The sequence below is a fragment of the Rhinatrema bivittatum genome, chromosome 5 (genome assembly GCF_901001135.1).
Source record: "Rhinatrema bivittatum chromosome 5, aRhiBiv1.1, whole genome shotgun sequence".
In the NCBI taxonomy this organism is placed as follows: domain Eukaryota; kingdom Metazoa; phylum Chordata; class Amphibia; order Gymnophiona; family Rhinatrematidae; genus Rhinatrema; species Rhinatrema bivittatum.
Genome location: NC_042619.1, coordinates 3,060,620 through 3,077,357, shown reverse-complemented (window position 1 = coordinate 3,077,357; position 16,738 = coordinate 3,060,620). Strand labels below are relative to the sequence as shown.

Genomic DNA, 16,738 nt, shown 5'->3' with positions numbered 1-16,738 from the left:
GCCCTTCTGGAAAGCCTGGGATGGGTAGTCAACCTCAACAAGAGTTGCCTACAGCCTTCCCAATCACTGGAATACCTGGGAGTCCAGTTCGACACCCAGGCAGACAAAGTCAGTCTCACTACCAAAAGAAGGTTAAAACTTCAGACGCATCTCCGGTCCTTGATGGGAGCCAGTCGGCCCATAGCTTGGGACTATCTGCAGGTTCTCGGCCTCATGGCATCCACCCTGGAAGTGGTACCCTGGGCAAGGGCCCATATGAGACCTCTACAACGCTCCCTGCTCTCTCGCTGGAGCCCCCGCTTCCGGAATTATTCCGTGCATCTACCTCTGCCAGCCAGAGTGCGGACCCAGTTACGGTGGTGGTTGCAGTCCAACCACATGAGCAGGGGGTCGAAGATGTCCTCCCCCACGTGGATTCTGCTCACCACAGATGCCAGCCTGAGCGGATGGGGAGCACACTGCGAAGAACTCACCGCACAAGGGTGGTGGAACAGAGAAGAGTCAAGGTGGAACATCAACCGTCTAGAGGCACGGGCAGTCCGGTTAGCCTGCCTGCAATTTGCTCACAGACTGCGGAATCGGGCAGTCAGAGTGATGTCCGACAACGCCACCACGGTGGCATACATCAACCGTCAGGGTGGAACCAGAAGCCGACAGGTGTCCCTAGAGATAGCCCCGCTGATGGCTTGGGCAAAGGCGAATCTTCAGGACATCTCCGCCGTCCACATTGCCGGGAAGGACAACACCACGGCAGACTTCCTCAGCAGAGAAAGCCTAAATCCGGGGGAATGGCAGCTGTCGCCCACAGCCTTCCAGATGATTGTGGATCAGTGGGGGATCCCGGACATGGACTTACTAGCGGACAGGTCCAATGCTCAAGTACCCAGATACTTCAGCCGCAAGCGAGATCCATTCGCTCACGAGATCGACGCCCTGGTTCAGCCATGGCCTCCAGGGACCCTGCTATACGCTTTTCCTCCGTGGCCTCTGCTGGGCGCCCTTATCCACAAGATTCAGAAGCACTGGGGCTAGTTCTTCTAGTGGTACCAGACTGGCCAAGAAGACCCTGGTACGCGGACATGAGAAGACTACTGGCAGGGGAGCCCCTTCCCCTGCCTCCTCTCAGGGACCTGCTTTGTCAAGGTCCCATCCTCCACGAGGATCCGGCTCAAATCTCTCTTACGGTCTGGCCATTGAGAGGGCTAGGCTGAGGAAAAGAGGTTACTCGGAGCCGGTGATAGATACTCTCCTCCGAGCTCGCAATTTTTCCACATCCCTCACCTACGTAAGGATCTGGAGAGTATTTGAAGCCTGGTGCGACACTCATGGCACCAATCCACATGCGACCACAATCCCTATTGTTCTGGATTTCCTGCAGGATGGGCTTCAGAAGGGTCTCTCCCTAAGCTCCATCAAGGTTCAGGTGGCTGTGCTGTCTTGCTACGGTCCCAGGAGGGATGGCAAGACCACTGCCACGCATCCAGATGTTTCTCGCTTCTTGAAAGGAGTCAAGCACATTCGTCCGCCACTGAAGTGGCCAGTGCCCCTGTGGAACCTCAACCTTGTTTTGGATTTCCTCGCGGGATCCACCTTCAGATCCCTTCGGGGCCTGTCTCTCCGTTCTCTAACTTTGAAGATGGTGTTCTTGCTGGCAGTGTGTTCAGCACGCCGCATCTCAGAGCTACAAGCGCTGTCCTGCCGTGATCCCTTTCTCAGAATCACTCCTGAGGCGATCCATCTTCGCACGGTTCCCTCCTTTCTACCTAAAGTGGTCTCACAATTTCACCTCAACCAAACCATATCCTTGCCTACCACGGCGGGTTTGAAGAAATCTGAAGAAGGGCGTTTACTACGCCATCTCGACATCGGCAGATTGCTGTCCAGATATCTGGAAATGACGCAAGAAGTACGAAAGACGGACCATCTGTTCGTCCTGCACAGCGGAAAGAAACAAGGTGAAGCGGCCTCACGGCCCACCATCGCCCGCTGGATTAAAGAAGTTATCAGAGCAGCTTACGTAGAGGCCGGGAAGTCACCGCCTCTACAAGTCAAGGCTCATTCTACCAGAGCCCAAGCGGCATCTTGGGCAGAATCCAGGATGCTGTCGCCTGCAGAAATATGTAAAGCGGCGACATGGTCCTCCCTCCATATCTTCTCCAGGTTCTATCGCCTGGATATCCAGGCCAGGGAGGACACAGCATTTGCAAGGGCAGTCCTACGCGGTCCTCAGGCAGCCTCCCGCCCAGGCTGGGAGTAAAGCTTTTGTACATCCCATTTGTTCTGAGTCCATCTGGCTACACGCTAGGAAATGTTGAGGTTACTTACCTGATAATCTCCTTTTCCTTAGTGTAGACAGATGGACTCAGCATCCCGCCCGGCTGCTGGTATACATGGGTTCACCAATTCAAGGTAGGCCATGTCATTTTCTTACTTGAGAGTGTCCCCTTTGCCAGGTTTCGACGCCTTCCGGTTGTGAATGCTGGTGGTCTCCAGCTCCTATCAATCGGTCAGGGGAATCCTGTTTCACTAATTTCATTGATCGTCAGTACACATACATCCATAACAGCTTTTGCAAGGAAGATTACTGAGTTGCTACACTTCCTGTGGGGGAATATATACCCGTGCTGACGTCAGATCAGTCTCCAACTGCTAGCACGCGCATACTATACCCATTCGTTCTGAGTCCATCTGTCTACACTAAGGAAAAGGAGATTATCAAGTAAGTAATCTCAACATTTTTTCACATTTGGTGGACATGCCCAGTTATGCAGATATACTGCTCTGAAATTCTCTCTTGGATCTCCCATATTATTGAAATCCAGCTACCTTTAGATCCTACTGTTATCCCTCTTGGTCTGTTGTCTGAGGGAATATTACCCACCATAAGAAGTGTGTTTATACTAGTCATCCATATGTTGGTAGCTGCAAGGCGTAACCCAGCCTGCCACTGGAGATCATCTACAGCTCCCTCAGTGGCTTCCTGGTTGTATTTGTTATAGGGAGAATATACTATGGCGATCATCCTCCACAACCGCACTGGCCTCCTGGTTGCATTGGTTATAGGGAGTATATGCTATGGAGATCATCCACAGCTCCCTCAATGGCTTCCTGGTTGCATTTGCTATGGGGAGAATATACTATGAAGATCATAACATTCTATGTTGGTGATTTCTGTTATGGTGTTCCAAAAGAATGGGAACCTTTTAGGTGGAAAGTGGCTTTATTATTTACTCTTATGTATGATGATGATGGTAGTATATATTGCAGAGTGGAGTTAATAACTAAATATGCTTAGATACTATATTTACATGTATGTATCGAGAAATGAAATATATTAGTACTTACCTGTATTATTCCTAATTCAATCCCGGTTCCATCTCCTTAACCTCCATGATAGATCTGTTTTACCAGTTCCACACATCTTTTTCTAGTCTTATTATTGTGATGTTTTTCCTTTACATAGAATCATTCTATTTTATTTGACTTATTGTGATGTACTTTATTAATATATTATGTAATTTAAATTTAGAAATAGTAGTTTTACTGAAGACGTTTAACTGATCGAGAATCTTCGTCTGTCTCTGTTTCTCCAGGCTTCAACCCCAGTTTTTGGAGGGATCTTATCCCTGATTAACGATAAGCGGTTGCAGAAGGGTTTGCCTCCCTTGGGTTTTCTGAATCCTGCCCTCTATAAACTGCATTCTAGTGGAAACAGCAGTGCCCTCTTCGATGTAAGTGACAAATAAAACAATTTGCGTGTAATGTATGTGTGGGTGTGTAAGGACCTTCTGCCCCATGTGGTCATATTTGTGTAAGGCTCTCTGTGACTGCTTACAGTACACTGTGTGCTGTGTCCTCTGGCATCTGCTGATTGTAAAATACATGGGTGATTTTGTATGTGTGTATGTTGGGTCCTCTACCCTGGTGACTGCCAACTACACTGCATTTGTGTGTGTGTGTGTGTGTCTGTCTGTCCTTTGCTCATCATTTAGTCTATTGTATCCTCTGTCTGCTGATTGTTAACTGTTTCTGGGTTATAAACCATGGTTTCTGGGTTGTAAGGATGATTGTTCACTGTGTTTCTGGGTTGTAAAAGAAAAATCAGTTCTTACCTGCTAATTTTCATTCCTGTAGTACCAAGGATCAGTCCAGACTGCTGGGTTGTGTCTCCCTTCCAGCAGAGGGAGTCAGAGAAAAAACAAACTGAAAAGGCACTCCTCTTAACCTGGTGTGCCACCTGCGATCCCTCAGTATATACGATATCAAAGCGGAATAACCAATAAAGGAGAACAAATCCCCAAACATAACAACCAGTGGCTACAACAATACGCCGCATAACATATCAATCAAGAAGATTCCTTCCCATGCCTGTAAAGAACTCTGCCAAGATAAGAACTCTGCCGAGATAAGAAGAAGGAAGAAAACATACAGAAAAAACAGACTCTCCAAAAAACCCAAGGGTGGGCGTCTGGACTGATCCTTGGTACTACAGGATCGAAAATTAGCAGGTAAGAACCAATTTTCCTTTCCCTGTACGTACCAGGATCAGTCCAGACTGCTGGGATGTACCAGAGCTGCCCTAATTGGGGTGGGATCTGGAGAGTCCCGCATGAAGAACACTGCTGCCAAACAGTCGACCTCCGGATCCTGGACATCCACACGATAATGTTTCGCAAAAGTATGCAAGGATTTCCAAGTGGCTGCTCTACAAATCTCCTGCGGCGAGACCAACTGGTTCTCCACCCAAGAGGCCGCTTGAGACCTGATAGAGTGCGCTTTCAAGCCTTCTGGTATGGCACCCCTGGCGCAAAGATAAGTGGAGGAAATGGCCTCCTTCAACCACCTAGCAACCGTAGCTTTGGATGCCTTGTGTCCCCATCTAGGACCAGTCAATAAGACAAACAAATGATCCGATAATCGAAAAGCATTGGTCACTTCTAGATAGCGAAGGAGAACCCGGCGCACATCCAACTTATGCAGATCCTTATCAGTCGCAGAAGTCTGATCCAAATTCGGGAAGGCTGGTATCGGCTTGACATGAAAAGCCGATACCACCTTGGACAAGAAGGAGGGAACGGTCCGCAGCGAAACTCCGGAATCCGAAATACTAAGATACGGATCCCGACACGACAAAGCTTGAAGCTCTGAAATTCGCCGTGCGGAAGTAATGGCTACCAAAAAAACAGTCTTGAGTGTCAAATCCTTTAACATAGCCCACCGGAGGGGCTCAAAAGGAAGACCACAAGCCCTTGAGAACTAAATTCAAGCTCCAGGCAGGACAAATTTGTCGTACCGGCGGGCGCAAATGCTTGGCCCCCTTCAAAAAACGGGCAACATCTGGATGAGCTGCCAGTGAAAAGCCATCAATCTTGCCCCGCAGGCAACCCAGTGCCGCGACCTGCACCCGGAGAGAACTGCAAGCTAGACCTTTCTTCAGTCCCTCCTGCAAGAAGGATAGGATGTGTGCCACCAAAGCCAGACGTGGGGGGACGTTCAAACCTTGGCACCAAGATTCGAAAACTCTCCAAACACGAATATAGGCCAACGACGTGGACGATTTCTGTGCTTGCAAGAGGGTAGAAATAACCAAATCTGAATATCCCCTCTTCTTCAATTGCCTCCTCTCATAAGCCAGGCCGCTAGACAAAAGCGATCCGCTCGATCGAAAAATACTGGACCTTATTGAAGAAGATTCGGAAGGTGGATGAGACACACCGGACCGTTTGTCGCCAACGAGATCAGATCCGCAAAACACGGCCTTCGGGGCCACTCTCGAGCTACAAGACTGACAGACCCCACGTGGTTCTCTATCTGACGCACGATCTTGCCCACTAGTGGCCAAGGCGGAACACATACAGCAGTACACCGCGAGGCCACGGAAGGACGAGAGCATCCACTCCTTCCAACCCGTGGTCTCTCCGACGACTGAAAAATCGGGGCACCTTTGCATTTGTCTGAGTTGCCAGCAGGTCGAGGTGTGGAACCCCCCAACGACGAGTGATCAGCCGGAAAGCTGCATCGGACAATTCCCACTCGCCGGGATCTAGATGCTGGCGGCTGAGAAAGTCTGCCTGCACATTGTCCACCCCGGCTATGTGCGAGGCCGCCAACTGGACCAGATGTCGCTCTGCCCACGTCATGATCCTTTCGGCTTCCCAGGCCACCAACCGGCTCCTGGTTCCCCCTTCGCGGTTGATGTAGGCTACCGTTGTCGCGTTGTCTGACAAGACTCGCACCGCACACTGAGCTACCAGAGGGAGAAAAACATATGCCAGGCGTAACGCCCTGGTTTCCAATCGATTGTCCACGTCGCCTGATAACTTGTCCAACAACCCTGAGCGGATTGTGACTGGCAAACTGCTCCCCAACCAGTGAGGCTGCTATCCGTCGTGACTATTGCCCACTGCGGCTCCTCCAGGTCCATCCCCTGTAACAAGTGGGCCGGAATCAACCACCAATCGAGACTGGACCTGGCTGGTTCCATCAGTGGCAAAGGCAGGTGAAACTCCTCCGATTTCGGATCTCACCGAGAAAGCAATGCGCGTTGTAATGGTCTCATATGCGCCCACGCCTAGGGAACCACTTCCAGAGTAGACGCCATGGAACCAAGTACCTGCAAATAATCCCATACTATGGGCAGGGGTAAGGACATGAGCCGACGGATCTGCGCCACTAACTTGAGCCTCCTCTCCCGAGTGAGGAAGACCTTGCCTACCGAGGTATCGAAGCGCGCTCCCAGGAAGTTGAGAACCTGAGATGGTACCAACTGGCTCTTGGCAAAGTTGACCACCCAACCAAGGAACGGGCTGGAATAGAACCTTGCTCACTGCTTCCCAACAGAGGCTCTCCGATTTGGCTCGGATGAGCCAATAGTCCAGGTATGGGTGAACCAAGATCCCCTCCCGCTGGAGGGTCGCTGCTACGACTACCATTACCTTGGTGAAGACCCGAGGCGCTGTCACTAAGCCGAACGGAAGAGCTTGGAACTGATAATGCTCCCCCAGGACCATGAACCGGAGAAACCGCTGATGGCGCTCGCGTATCCCGATGTGAAGATACGCCTCGGTCAGATCCAAAGAGGCCAAATATTCTCCTGAGTGGATGGCCACAATGACCGAACGTAGAGTCTCCATGCGAAATCGGGAAACCCGAAGTGCTCGGTTGACTGCCTTGAGATCCAATATTGGCTGGAAGGACCCCTCCTTCCTCGGGACTACGAAATAGATGGAGTACCTGCCGGCCCTGCACTCTTCTGGAGGGACTGGAACAATAGCCCCCAGGGATTTCAAGTGACTCAGGGTTTGCCCGACTACCTCTTGCTTGGTCAGAGAGCCGGCGGGAGAAATCAGAAAAAGATCCCTTAACGGGCGGGCAAAATCCAACTTGTAACTGTGGGTGATGATATTGAGGACCCACTGGTCCGACGTGATCCTGACCCACTCCTCGAGAAACAGGGAGAGACGACCTCCCACCACTGGAATCGGGGAGAGGGTCGGAACACCTTCATTGGGACTGTTTACCTCCGGTGGCCCCTTGAGAGCCTCCCTCCCGAAATGGCCTCTGACCGCGAAAGGAAGTAGGCCAAGACTGAGCTCTCTGAGTCTGTTGTCGGGCGGGAAAAGCGAGCGGCCGCAACTGCCGAAATCTGCGCTGTCCTCGGAAACGGTAACGCGCTGCCCCAAAGGGCCTGGAAGACTTAGGCTTGTCTTCTGGCAATTTATACACCTTATTCTCCCCAAGAGACTTAATAAGGGCGTCAAGTTCCTCCCCAAACAACAATTTTCCCTTAAAAGGAAGATTACCCAACTGAGTTTTGGAAGAAACGTCCACGGACCATTCTGGAGCCAGAGAAGCCGTCTAGCCGAAACTGCAGTGGCCATGTTGCGTGAAGATGCCTGCAACAGATCATATAAAGCATCCGCTGTGTAAGCTACTGTGGACTCCATCCTATTCGCCTGATCTGCTTCCACTGGTGGCAACACCTGTGATGTGAGCATTTGCTGGACCCACCTGAGGGTCGCTCACTGCATGAGGCTACTGCAGACCGCCGCTCTAACACAGAGCGCTGACACCTCAAAAATGCGCTTAAGGAGGAATTCTAGCCGCCTATCCTGTAAGTCCTTAAGAGCCGTCGCTCCCGTAACAGGAATGGTGGTCCGCTTGGTGACCGCAATAACCGAAGCATCCACCTTGGGAATCCTGAGGATATCCAAGGCTTCCTCGGGTAAAGGGTAGAGTTTGTCCATTGCCCGTCCCACCCGCAGGGTCGCGTCCGGAGATTCCCACTCCCGAGTGACCAACTGCTTAAGCATTGGGTGGAAAGGAAAAGTTTGGGCCAGGGCACGCAGTCCCGAGAGTAATGGTTTCCCCTTAACTGGCTCCGAACTGGGGACTGGTGCCTTCACTTCCAGTTCCTCCAGGACATAGGGGATCAAGGGATCCAACTCCTCCCGGCAAAACAGCCGAGAAACCCGGGGGTCATTCCCCTCTACTACAGCGGACTCATCAACACCCCCATCTAGGTTTTGGAGGAGAGGATCCAAAAAAGATCCCAAGGGAACAGGATCCAGAGCCCCCCCAGGGGCCGAAACGGCATCCAGAGACGTGTCCCACCACGCAATCTTCACGGGAGGGGGCTGCTCATCCTGCTGATGAGCTTCCGCCTCCAAAAAAGCCCTATGCATAAGTAAAATAAATTTTGAAGAAAAAACTGACTCATCTATCGGATCCTGGTCCTCCCCCCTCCTCCTCCTCCTCATCTATCAGATCCCGAGGGGGCGGGCCCCGGATTGCGCGGTCGAACGGGACTCAGACTGGGAGGAGAAATCAGAGAATCCTCTCCCCAGTCGGCAGGTAGGGCTCTGAGAAAATAGCCACCGTTCCGCGTGCACTGGCGACGGATGCGATCGCCATCGCCATTCCGCGCCTCGTGGCAAAATGGGCCCAAAATCTCCCCCGGACGAGCCCTCCCCCTCCCTCCTCCGGGGAGGCAGTGGGTGCAAACCCCGTCCCGCGAGAGGCGCGACCCCGCCTCCCCACATGCTGAGCACGATAGCCCTCGTGGCATCCCAGGAGGGGTGGGGTTTCCAAACAGCGCGGTAGGAAAGAAAAGGGAAAACTTAAAATACCCTGCTGACTCGCGGCCTTCCGGAGCTCTGGGAACGCTGCAGCACCCGAGGAAACTCGTCTCGGGGCACCGAGGGGAGGGACCAGCCCACCGGTTAATCCCCCTCCAGAGATAGACGGGCCCTCCGGGAACAAGGCTTTTAGAGCTGCCAGCCCCCGCCTTACCTCTACCACTGCTGAGTGAAAAGCCTGGGAAAATAAAACCGCACTGAGCTTATTTTTTTTTTTTTTATACAACCAACTTGCTGTAGCCAAAGGTGTTAACTAAATCATCCAGAGCCTTAGAACTCTGTAAAAAAAAGATGTAACTAAATTTAAAGAAATTGAAAAATCAGGACCCCAGGTTCTGTCAACCCTTCTGCTGAGAGTCAGAGAAAATACTGAGGGATTGCAGATTGCACACTAGGTTAAGAGGAGTGCCTGTTCAGTTTTTTTTTCTCTGACTCCCTCTGCTGGAAGGGAGACACAACCCAGCAGTCTGGACTGATCCTGGTACATACAGGGAACCATGGTTTCTGATTATATCTCACTGTGTTTCTGGATTGTATACCCTGGTTTCCGGCGAATGCACACTGCATGGGTGGGAATATATGTATGTGTGTGTGTTGGATCCTCTGTCCTGTCTGTTGAATGTTCACTGTACTTCCTCTGCTTAGCGTTAACATGTCCATAAGGCTATTTCTATGTGTCTGCTGACTGTACATTGTGTGTTATTTCCTCTCAAATGGTGTCTGTTGATTCTACATTGTGTTTGTGTGTGTACTAAGTCTTTTCCTCTGTCTAGAGTCTGCTGATTTGTATGCTGTGAGGTCGATATTCAAAAGCCATTTAGGCAGATAACTGAAAAAGTCAAAATGGCAAAATTGGCATATTAAGACTTATGCAACTGTAATTTAAGTGCATAAATTGGAGACGTTTAGTGGGATGAATTTTGGGGAGAAGTGAATTTTGAACTTACAAAAGCAACTGCGCCTCAATATGAGTCAAGCAAGTTAAGAATTTTCATGTAAGCAGTGGTATTGTAGCATCATAGCCATGCGAGTCCTAAAGAAAACCCTATCCATACTCCAGGTAGTACAAAACTTGGTGGGCTGTTTAGCGACAGAGCATCGCAAATGTGATAGGTCCTCGCCGTTAAACATCACCCTACACTGGCTGTCACATAAGAACTTAAGAAATTGCCATGCTGGGTCAGACCAAGGGTCCATCAAGCCCAGCATCCTGTTTCCAACAGAGGCCAAAACCAGGCCACAAGAACCTGGCAATTACCCAAACACTAAGAAGATCCCATGCTACTGATGCAATTAATAGCAGTGGCTATTCCCTAAGTAAACTTGATTAATAGCCATTAATGGACTTCTCCTCCAAGAACTTATCCAAACCTTTTTTGAACCCAGCTACACTAACTGCACTAACCACATCCTCTGGCAACAAATTCCAGAGCTTAATTGTGCGTTGAGTAAAAAATAATTTTCTCCGATTAGTCTTAAATGTGCTATTTGCTAATTTCATGGTGTGCCCCCTAGTCCTTCTATTATCCGAAAGTATAAAACCAAATGGAACTAGTAATCAACATTGAAAAAACAGAATTTATACATCTTGAACGAAAAAACATCGAAAGAATTCAAAATCCCATTCGACTTAAAAATGACAAATCAATAGACTTAACTGATAAAGCTAGAAACCTAGGAGTAATTATAGACACGGAACTGAGCCTTAAGCAACACATATCAATAAAAACAAGAGAAGGCTACACCAAACTAATGATCCTTAGAAGACTAAAACCCTTATTAAATCAGGAACACTTTCGTACAGTACTACAAGCTTTAATATTTGCCAGCATGGACTACTGTAACACACTTTTCCTAGGATTACCATACACCACTATCAGACCACTGCAAATACTACAGAACCCAGCTGCCAGAATACTTACTGGTAAAGGCAGAAGAGATCACATCACCCAAACACTTGCAGATTTACACTGGCTCCCAATAGAACAGAGAATTCAATTTCAAGCACTATGCACAGTTCACACCCACTCTCAAAGACCTCCACTGGCTGCCCACCACACAAAGAATACAGTATAAAACCCTCACCCTTATACACAAAAAAAATAAACAATAGCAAAATGGTCTGGCTAAACAACACTATCCAACCATACACCACACAAAGGAACCTCAGATCCTCCAACACAGGTCTCCTCTCCATCCCAAATCTCAAAAATGCTCACCTCAATGCAACTCGCAAACGAGCCATTACAATAGCTGGCCCTACCCTATGGAACTCCCTCCCCACTCATCTCAGACACGAACCCTCACCACAAGTCTTCAAAAAACAGCTAAAAACATGGCTGTTCTTGAAAGCCTTCCCTCCGGATTCCCAACCCCTTCAACTGCAGGTTCTTGAAAACCTGCCCACTTGACCCTTACATGCACTACCGCATATCACCCCCCTCACAACCACCCCCTCCTTTTCCCCCCCTATTCCCACCAGAACTAATCGTAATCGTAACCAATTCAAACTGTATATATTGTATATAGGTTAGATGCTACAAATTATACTCCCATTCATTTGTATTCATATGTTACAATGTTTTTTACTTCAATAGTTTAATCAATTGTTATCTTGTTAAATGTAAAATAGGGCAGATCTCGCCCTATTCAACCTGTTACCTGGAAACCGATGTGATATCTCGATCGAATGTCGGTATACAAAATAAATAAATAAATAAATAAATAAATAAATAAATAAGCTAATAAACGATGAAAACTCGGACTGGCTAAACACCGCATTACGACTACATGTCCCCCAAAGAAATCTCAGATCAGCCAATAAAGCTCTACTAACCATACCCTCAGTCAAAACAGCAAAGTTTAACCCAAGTTAGAGAGAGAGCACTATCTTTGGCAGGACCATTATTATGGAACACATTACCACTAGAATTAAGACTAATGAAAGAAATAAAACTCTTCAAAAAAGGCTTGAAAACATGGCTGTTCAAAAAAGCATTTCACAGTGAGGTAACGGAATAACACGTACACAAAGCAGGAAGTCACCAAGAAAAAGCAGTATTGCTTACTTTTGTTATTTTCTCACAATTTAAGTATTAAATTATAAAGACAGTAAATAGTAAATGGTAATCACACCCTTTCCCATTTAGAGTATATTATCGAACTATGTAACCGTATAATAATGGCACCCTTTGGATAAATTAGAAACCACATATTTGTGCCTAACTGTAAACCGTTGTGATGGTGCTCTACTATACAACGGTATAGAAAAGTTTTAAATAAATAAATAAATAACTGATTCACATCTACTTGTTCAAGACCTCTCATGATTTTAAAGACCTCTAACATATCCCCCCTCAGCCGTCTCTTCTCCAAGCTGAACAGCCCTAACCTCTTTAGTCTTTCCTCATAGGGGAGCTGTTCCATCCTCTTTAACATTTTGGTTGTCCTTCTCTGTACCTTCTCCATTGCAACTATTTATTTATTTATTTATTTATTTATTTAACAGTTTTATATACCGACCTTCATAGTAAATAACCATATCGGATCGGTTTACAATTAACAAGAATAAAACTGGGGTAACTATTCAAGTAAACGAAAGATAAACAGTAGGTAGGAATGAGTCAAAGTTACAATCAACAGGGAAGAGAACTTGGAAGCTTGCAACAAGCTGGAAAGAAGATAAGGCAGGAAATAAATATGAAGTGATACCATACTATATCTTTTTTGAGATGCGACGACCAGAATTGTACACGGAATTCAAGGTGCGATCTCACCATGGAGCGATACAGAGGCATTATGACATTTTCCATTTTATTAACCATTCCCTTCCTAATAATTCCTAACATTCTGTTTTCTTTTTTGACTACCACAGCACACTGAGCCAACAATTTCAAGGTATTATCCACTATGATGCCTAGATCCTTTTTCCTGGATGGTAGCTCCTAACATGGAACCTAAAATCATGTAACTACAGTAAGGGTTATTTTTCTGTAGATGCAACACCTTGCACTTGTCCACATTAAATTTCATCTGCCATTTGGATGCCCAATCTTCCAGTCTCGCAAGGTCCTCCTGTAATGTATCACAATCTGCTTGTGATTTAACTACTCTGAATAATTTTGTATCATCTGCAAATTTGATAACCCCAGTCGTCGTATTCCTTTCCAGATCATTTATAAATAAATTGAAAAGCACCGGTCCAAGTACAGATCCCTGAGGCACTCCACTGTTTACCTTTTTCCACTGAGAAAATTGACCATTTACATAGAAACATAGAAATGAAGGCAGAAGAAGACCAAATGGCCCATCCAGTCTGCCCAGCAAGCTTCACACATTTTTTCTCTCATACTTATCTGTTTCTCTTAGCTCTTTGGTTCTATTTCCCTTCCACCCCCACCATTAATGTAGAGAGCAGTGATGGAGCTGCATCCAAGTGAAATATCTAGCTTGATTAGTTAGGGGTAGTAGCCGCCGCAATAAGCAAGCTACATCCATGCTTATTTGTTTTACCCAGACTATGTTATACAGCCCTTATCGGTTGTTTTTCTTCTCCCCTGCCATTGAAGCAGGGAGCTATGCTGGATATGCGTGAAGTATCAGTCTTCTCCCATGCTGTTGAAGCAGAGAGCCATGCTGGATATGTATCGAAAGTGAAGTATCAGGCACATTTGGTTTGGGGTAGTAACCGCCGTAACAAGCCAGCTACTCCCCGCTTTGTGAGTGCGAACCCTCTTTTCTTCTCCCCTGCCGTTGAAGCAGAGAGCTCTGCTGGATGTGTGAAGTATCAGTTTTTCTTCTCCCCTGCCATTGAAGCAGAGAACTATGCTGTATATGCATTGAAAGTGAAGTATCAGGCTTATTTGATTTGGGGTAGTAACCGCCGTAACAAGCCAGCTACTCCCCTCTTTGTGAGTGTGAATCCTTTTTACCACATTTCCTCTTGCTGTTGAAGCTTAGAGCGATGTTGGAGTCACAGTAAGCATGTGTATGTTTATTTAATAAGGGTATTGTCTCCAGGCAGTAGCCATCATTCTGGTGAGTCACCCACTTCATTGGCGGCCTCTTGACTTTATGGATCCACAGTGTTTATCCCACGCCCCTTTGAAGTCCTTCACAGTTCTGGTCTTCACCACATCCTCCGGAAGGGCATTCCAGGCATCCACCACCCTCTCCGTGAAGAAATACTTCCTGACATTGGTTCTGAATCTTCCTCCCTGGAGCTTCAAATCGTGACCCCTGGTTCTGCTGATTTTTTTCCTACGGAAAAGGTTTGTTGTTGTCTTTGGATCATTAACACCTTTCAAGTATCTGAAAGTCTGTATCATATCACCTCTGCTCCTCCTTTCCTCCAGGGTGTACATATTTAGATTCTTCAATCTCTCCTCGTACGTCATCCGATGAAGATCCTCCACCTTCCTGGTCGCCCTTCTCTGTACCGCCTCCATCTTGTCTTTGTCCTTTTGAAGATACGGTCTCCAGAACTGAACACAGTACTCCTACCCTCTGTTTCCTTTTAACCAGTTTGTAATCCATGAAAGGACATCGCCTCCTATCCCATGACTTTTTACTTTTCCTAGAAGCCTCTCATGAGGAACTTTGTCAAACGCCTTCTGAAAACCCAAATACACTACATCTACCAATTTACCTTTATCCACATGTTTATTAACCTCTTCAAAAAAATTGAAGCAGATTTGTTAGGCAAGACGTCCCTTGGGTAAATCCATGTTGACTGTGTTCCATTAAACCATCTCTTTCTATATGCTCTACGATTTTGATCTTGAGAATAGTTTCCACTATTTTTCCCGGCACTGAAGTTAGGCTCACTGGTCTGTAGTTACCCGGATCGCCCCTGGAGCCTTTTTTAAATATTGGGGTTACATTGGCCACCCTCCAGTCTTCAGGTACAATGGATGATTTTAATGATAGGTTACAAATTTTAACTAATAGATCAGGAATTTCATTTTTTAGTTCCTTCAGTACCCTAGGATGCATACCATCTGTTCAGGTGATTTGCTACTCTTTAGTTTGTCAGTCTGGCCTATTACATCTTCCAGGTTCACAGTGATTTCATTCAGTTCATCTGACTCATCACCCTTGAAAACCATTTCCGGAACTGGTATCTCCCCAACCTCCTCATTAGTAAACACGGAACCAAATAATTTATTTCTGCAATGGCCTTATCTTCCCTAAGAGCCCCTTTAACCCCTCGGTCATCTAACAGTCCAACCGACTCCCTCACAGGTTTCTTGCTTCGGATATATTTAAAGTTTTTAGTATGAGTCTTTGCCTCTACGTCCAACTTCATTTCAAATTATCTCTTCGCCTGTCTTATCAATTGTTTTACACTTAACTTGACAGTGTTTTTGCTTTTTCCTGTTTTCTTCAGGTGGATCCTTCTTCCAGTTTTTGAAGATTTTTTTTTTTTTTGGCTAAAATAGCCTTTTTCACCTCACCTTTTAACCATGCCGGTAATCGTTTTGCCTTCCTTCTACCTTTCTTAATACATGGAATACATCACTAAACTGTATTGCGTGGAATACATCACTAAGCCTTTAAATTATTTATTTATGTATTTATTTATTTAACAGCTTTTCTATACTGACATTAAAATACACATCATATCGGTTTACATTTTAACATAAAAAAGGTGGAAATTACAATAAACAAGGGAAAGGGGGAACAGGGCAACTGATAAATACAAAAGGAAGCACAGAGGCGAAATTTAGCAAAATGAAAAATGAAAACTAAAGAGAATACAGTATGCAAAAAGTAAAACATATCTACAAATATACAAGCAGTAGCATGTGGCTACATGGAGTCATCAGAGAGCAATTGAGAGGTGTTATGGGGCGACGGGAGGAGTAAGAGGTGCCGGGAAGGTGGATAGTAGTCGAACGAGGAAAATTAATCAGGGAAAGCCTGGTGAAAGAGCCATGTTTTTAGCATTTTTCTGAACTTAAGAGGGCATGGCTCCAAACGAAGGTTAAGGGGTAGAGTGTTCCACTGCATAAATTATCTGTAAGGCCCTGAGTTGCGCCAAGTCCTTAAAATGTATTGGCTCTGAATTTATCTCCCATTGACTGTCCTAATACACACAGCAGCAAGATAGCTAAGATCCAGTTAGGAAGCTTGACTGAAGGATCTCCCACCCATAGAAAGACTGGTGTGATACAGAAAACAATCATTTACAGGTGCAATTCCTCCACCATGGAATTGCTTGCAAAAAGGCTGAGGCATGAATCAAACATTGAGACCTTCCATAAAGACCTAAAAACCTCTCTCTTTATCAGGATTCAATGAGTCTAGCTAAGAGCCAACACCAGCTTGCCCCAGCTCCCCATTAGGACCCTCAGGTTTATAAACAATACTCTTACGTTGATCATACAATATCATAATCGAACCACAAATTGTAAGAATTCTCTCTGGACTCCATGGTTCCATCACTCTTTGGAAAACCCTAAAAATCCCACATCTCTATCATAACCTAAACAAGTCAGTCTGTCACACTTCTGTATCCAACTGTGGGTCTGGGTGTGTGGTGTATCCTCTCCCCTGGTCTTTACAGACTGTATACTGCATGAATGTGGGTGTTTGGTTCT

At 46.6% G+C, this 16,738-nt stretch overlaps 2 protein-coding genes across 2 annotated transcripts in view; one reads left to right on the top strand and one right to left on the bottom strand.

Annotated features, from left to right (window-relative positions):
• The window catches only part of ILK (integrin linked kinase), a 261,691-nt gene that overhangs the window by 13,278 nt on the left and 231,675 nt on the right, over positions 1–16,738 (bottom strand). The gene's annotated exons all lie outside the window — the stretch shown is intronic.
• Positions 1–16,738, top strand: part of TPP1 (tripeptidyl peptidase 1) — a 130,992-nt gene that overhangs the window by 110,427 nt on the left and 3,827 nt on the right. Inside the window, exon 11 of the mRNA XM_029601900.1 lies at positions 3,594–3,731. Coding sequence (XP_029457760.1) covers positions 3,594–3,731 — 138 coding nt within the window. The remainder of the gene's footprint in view (positions 1–3,593; positions 3,732–16,738) is intronic.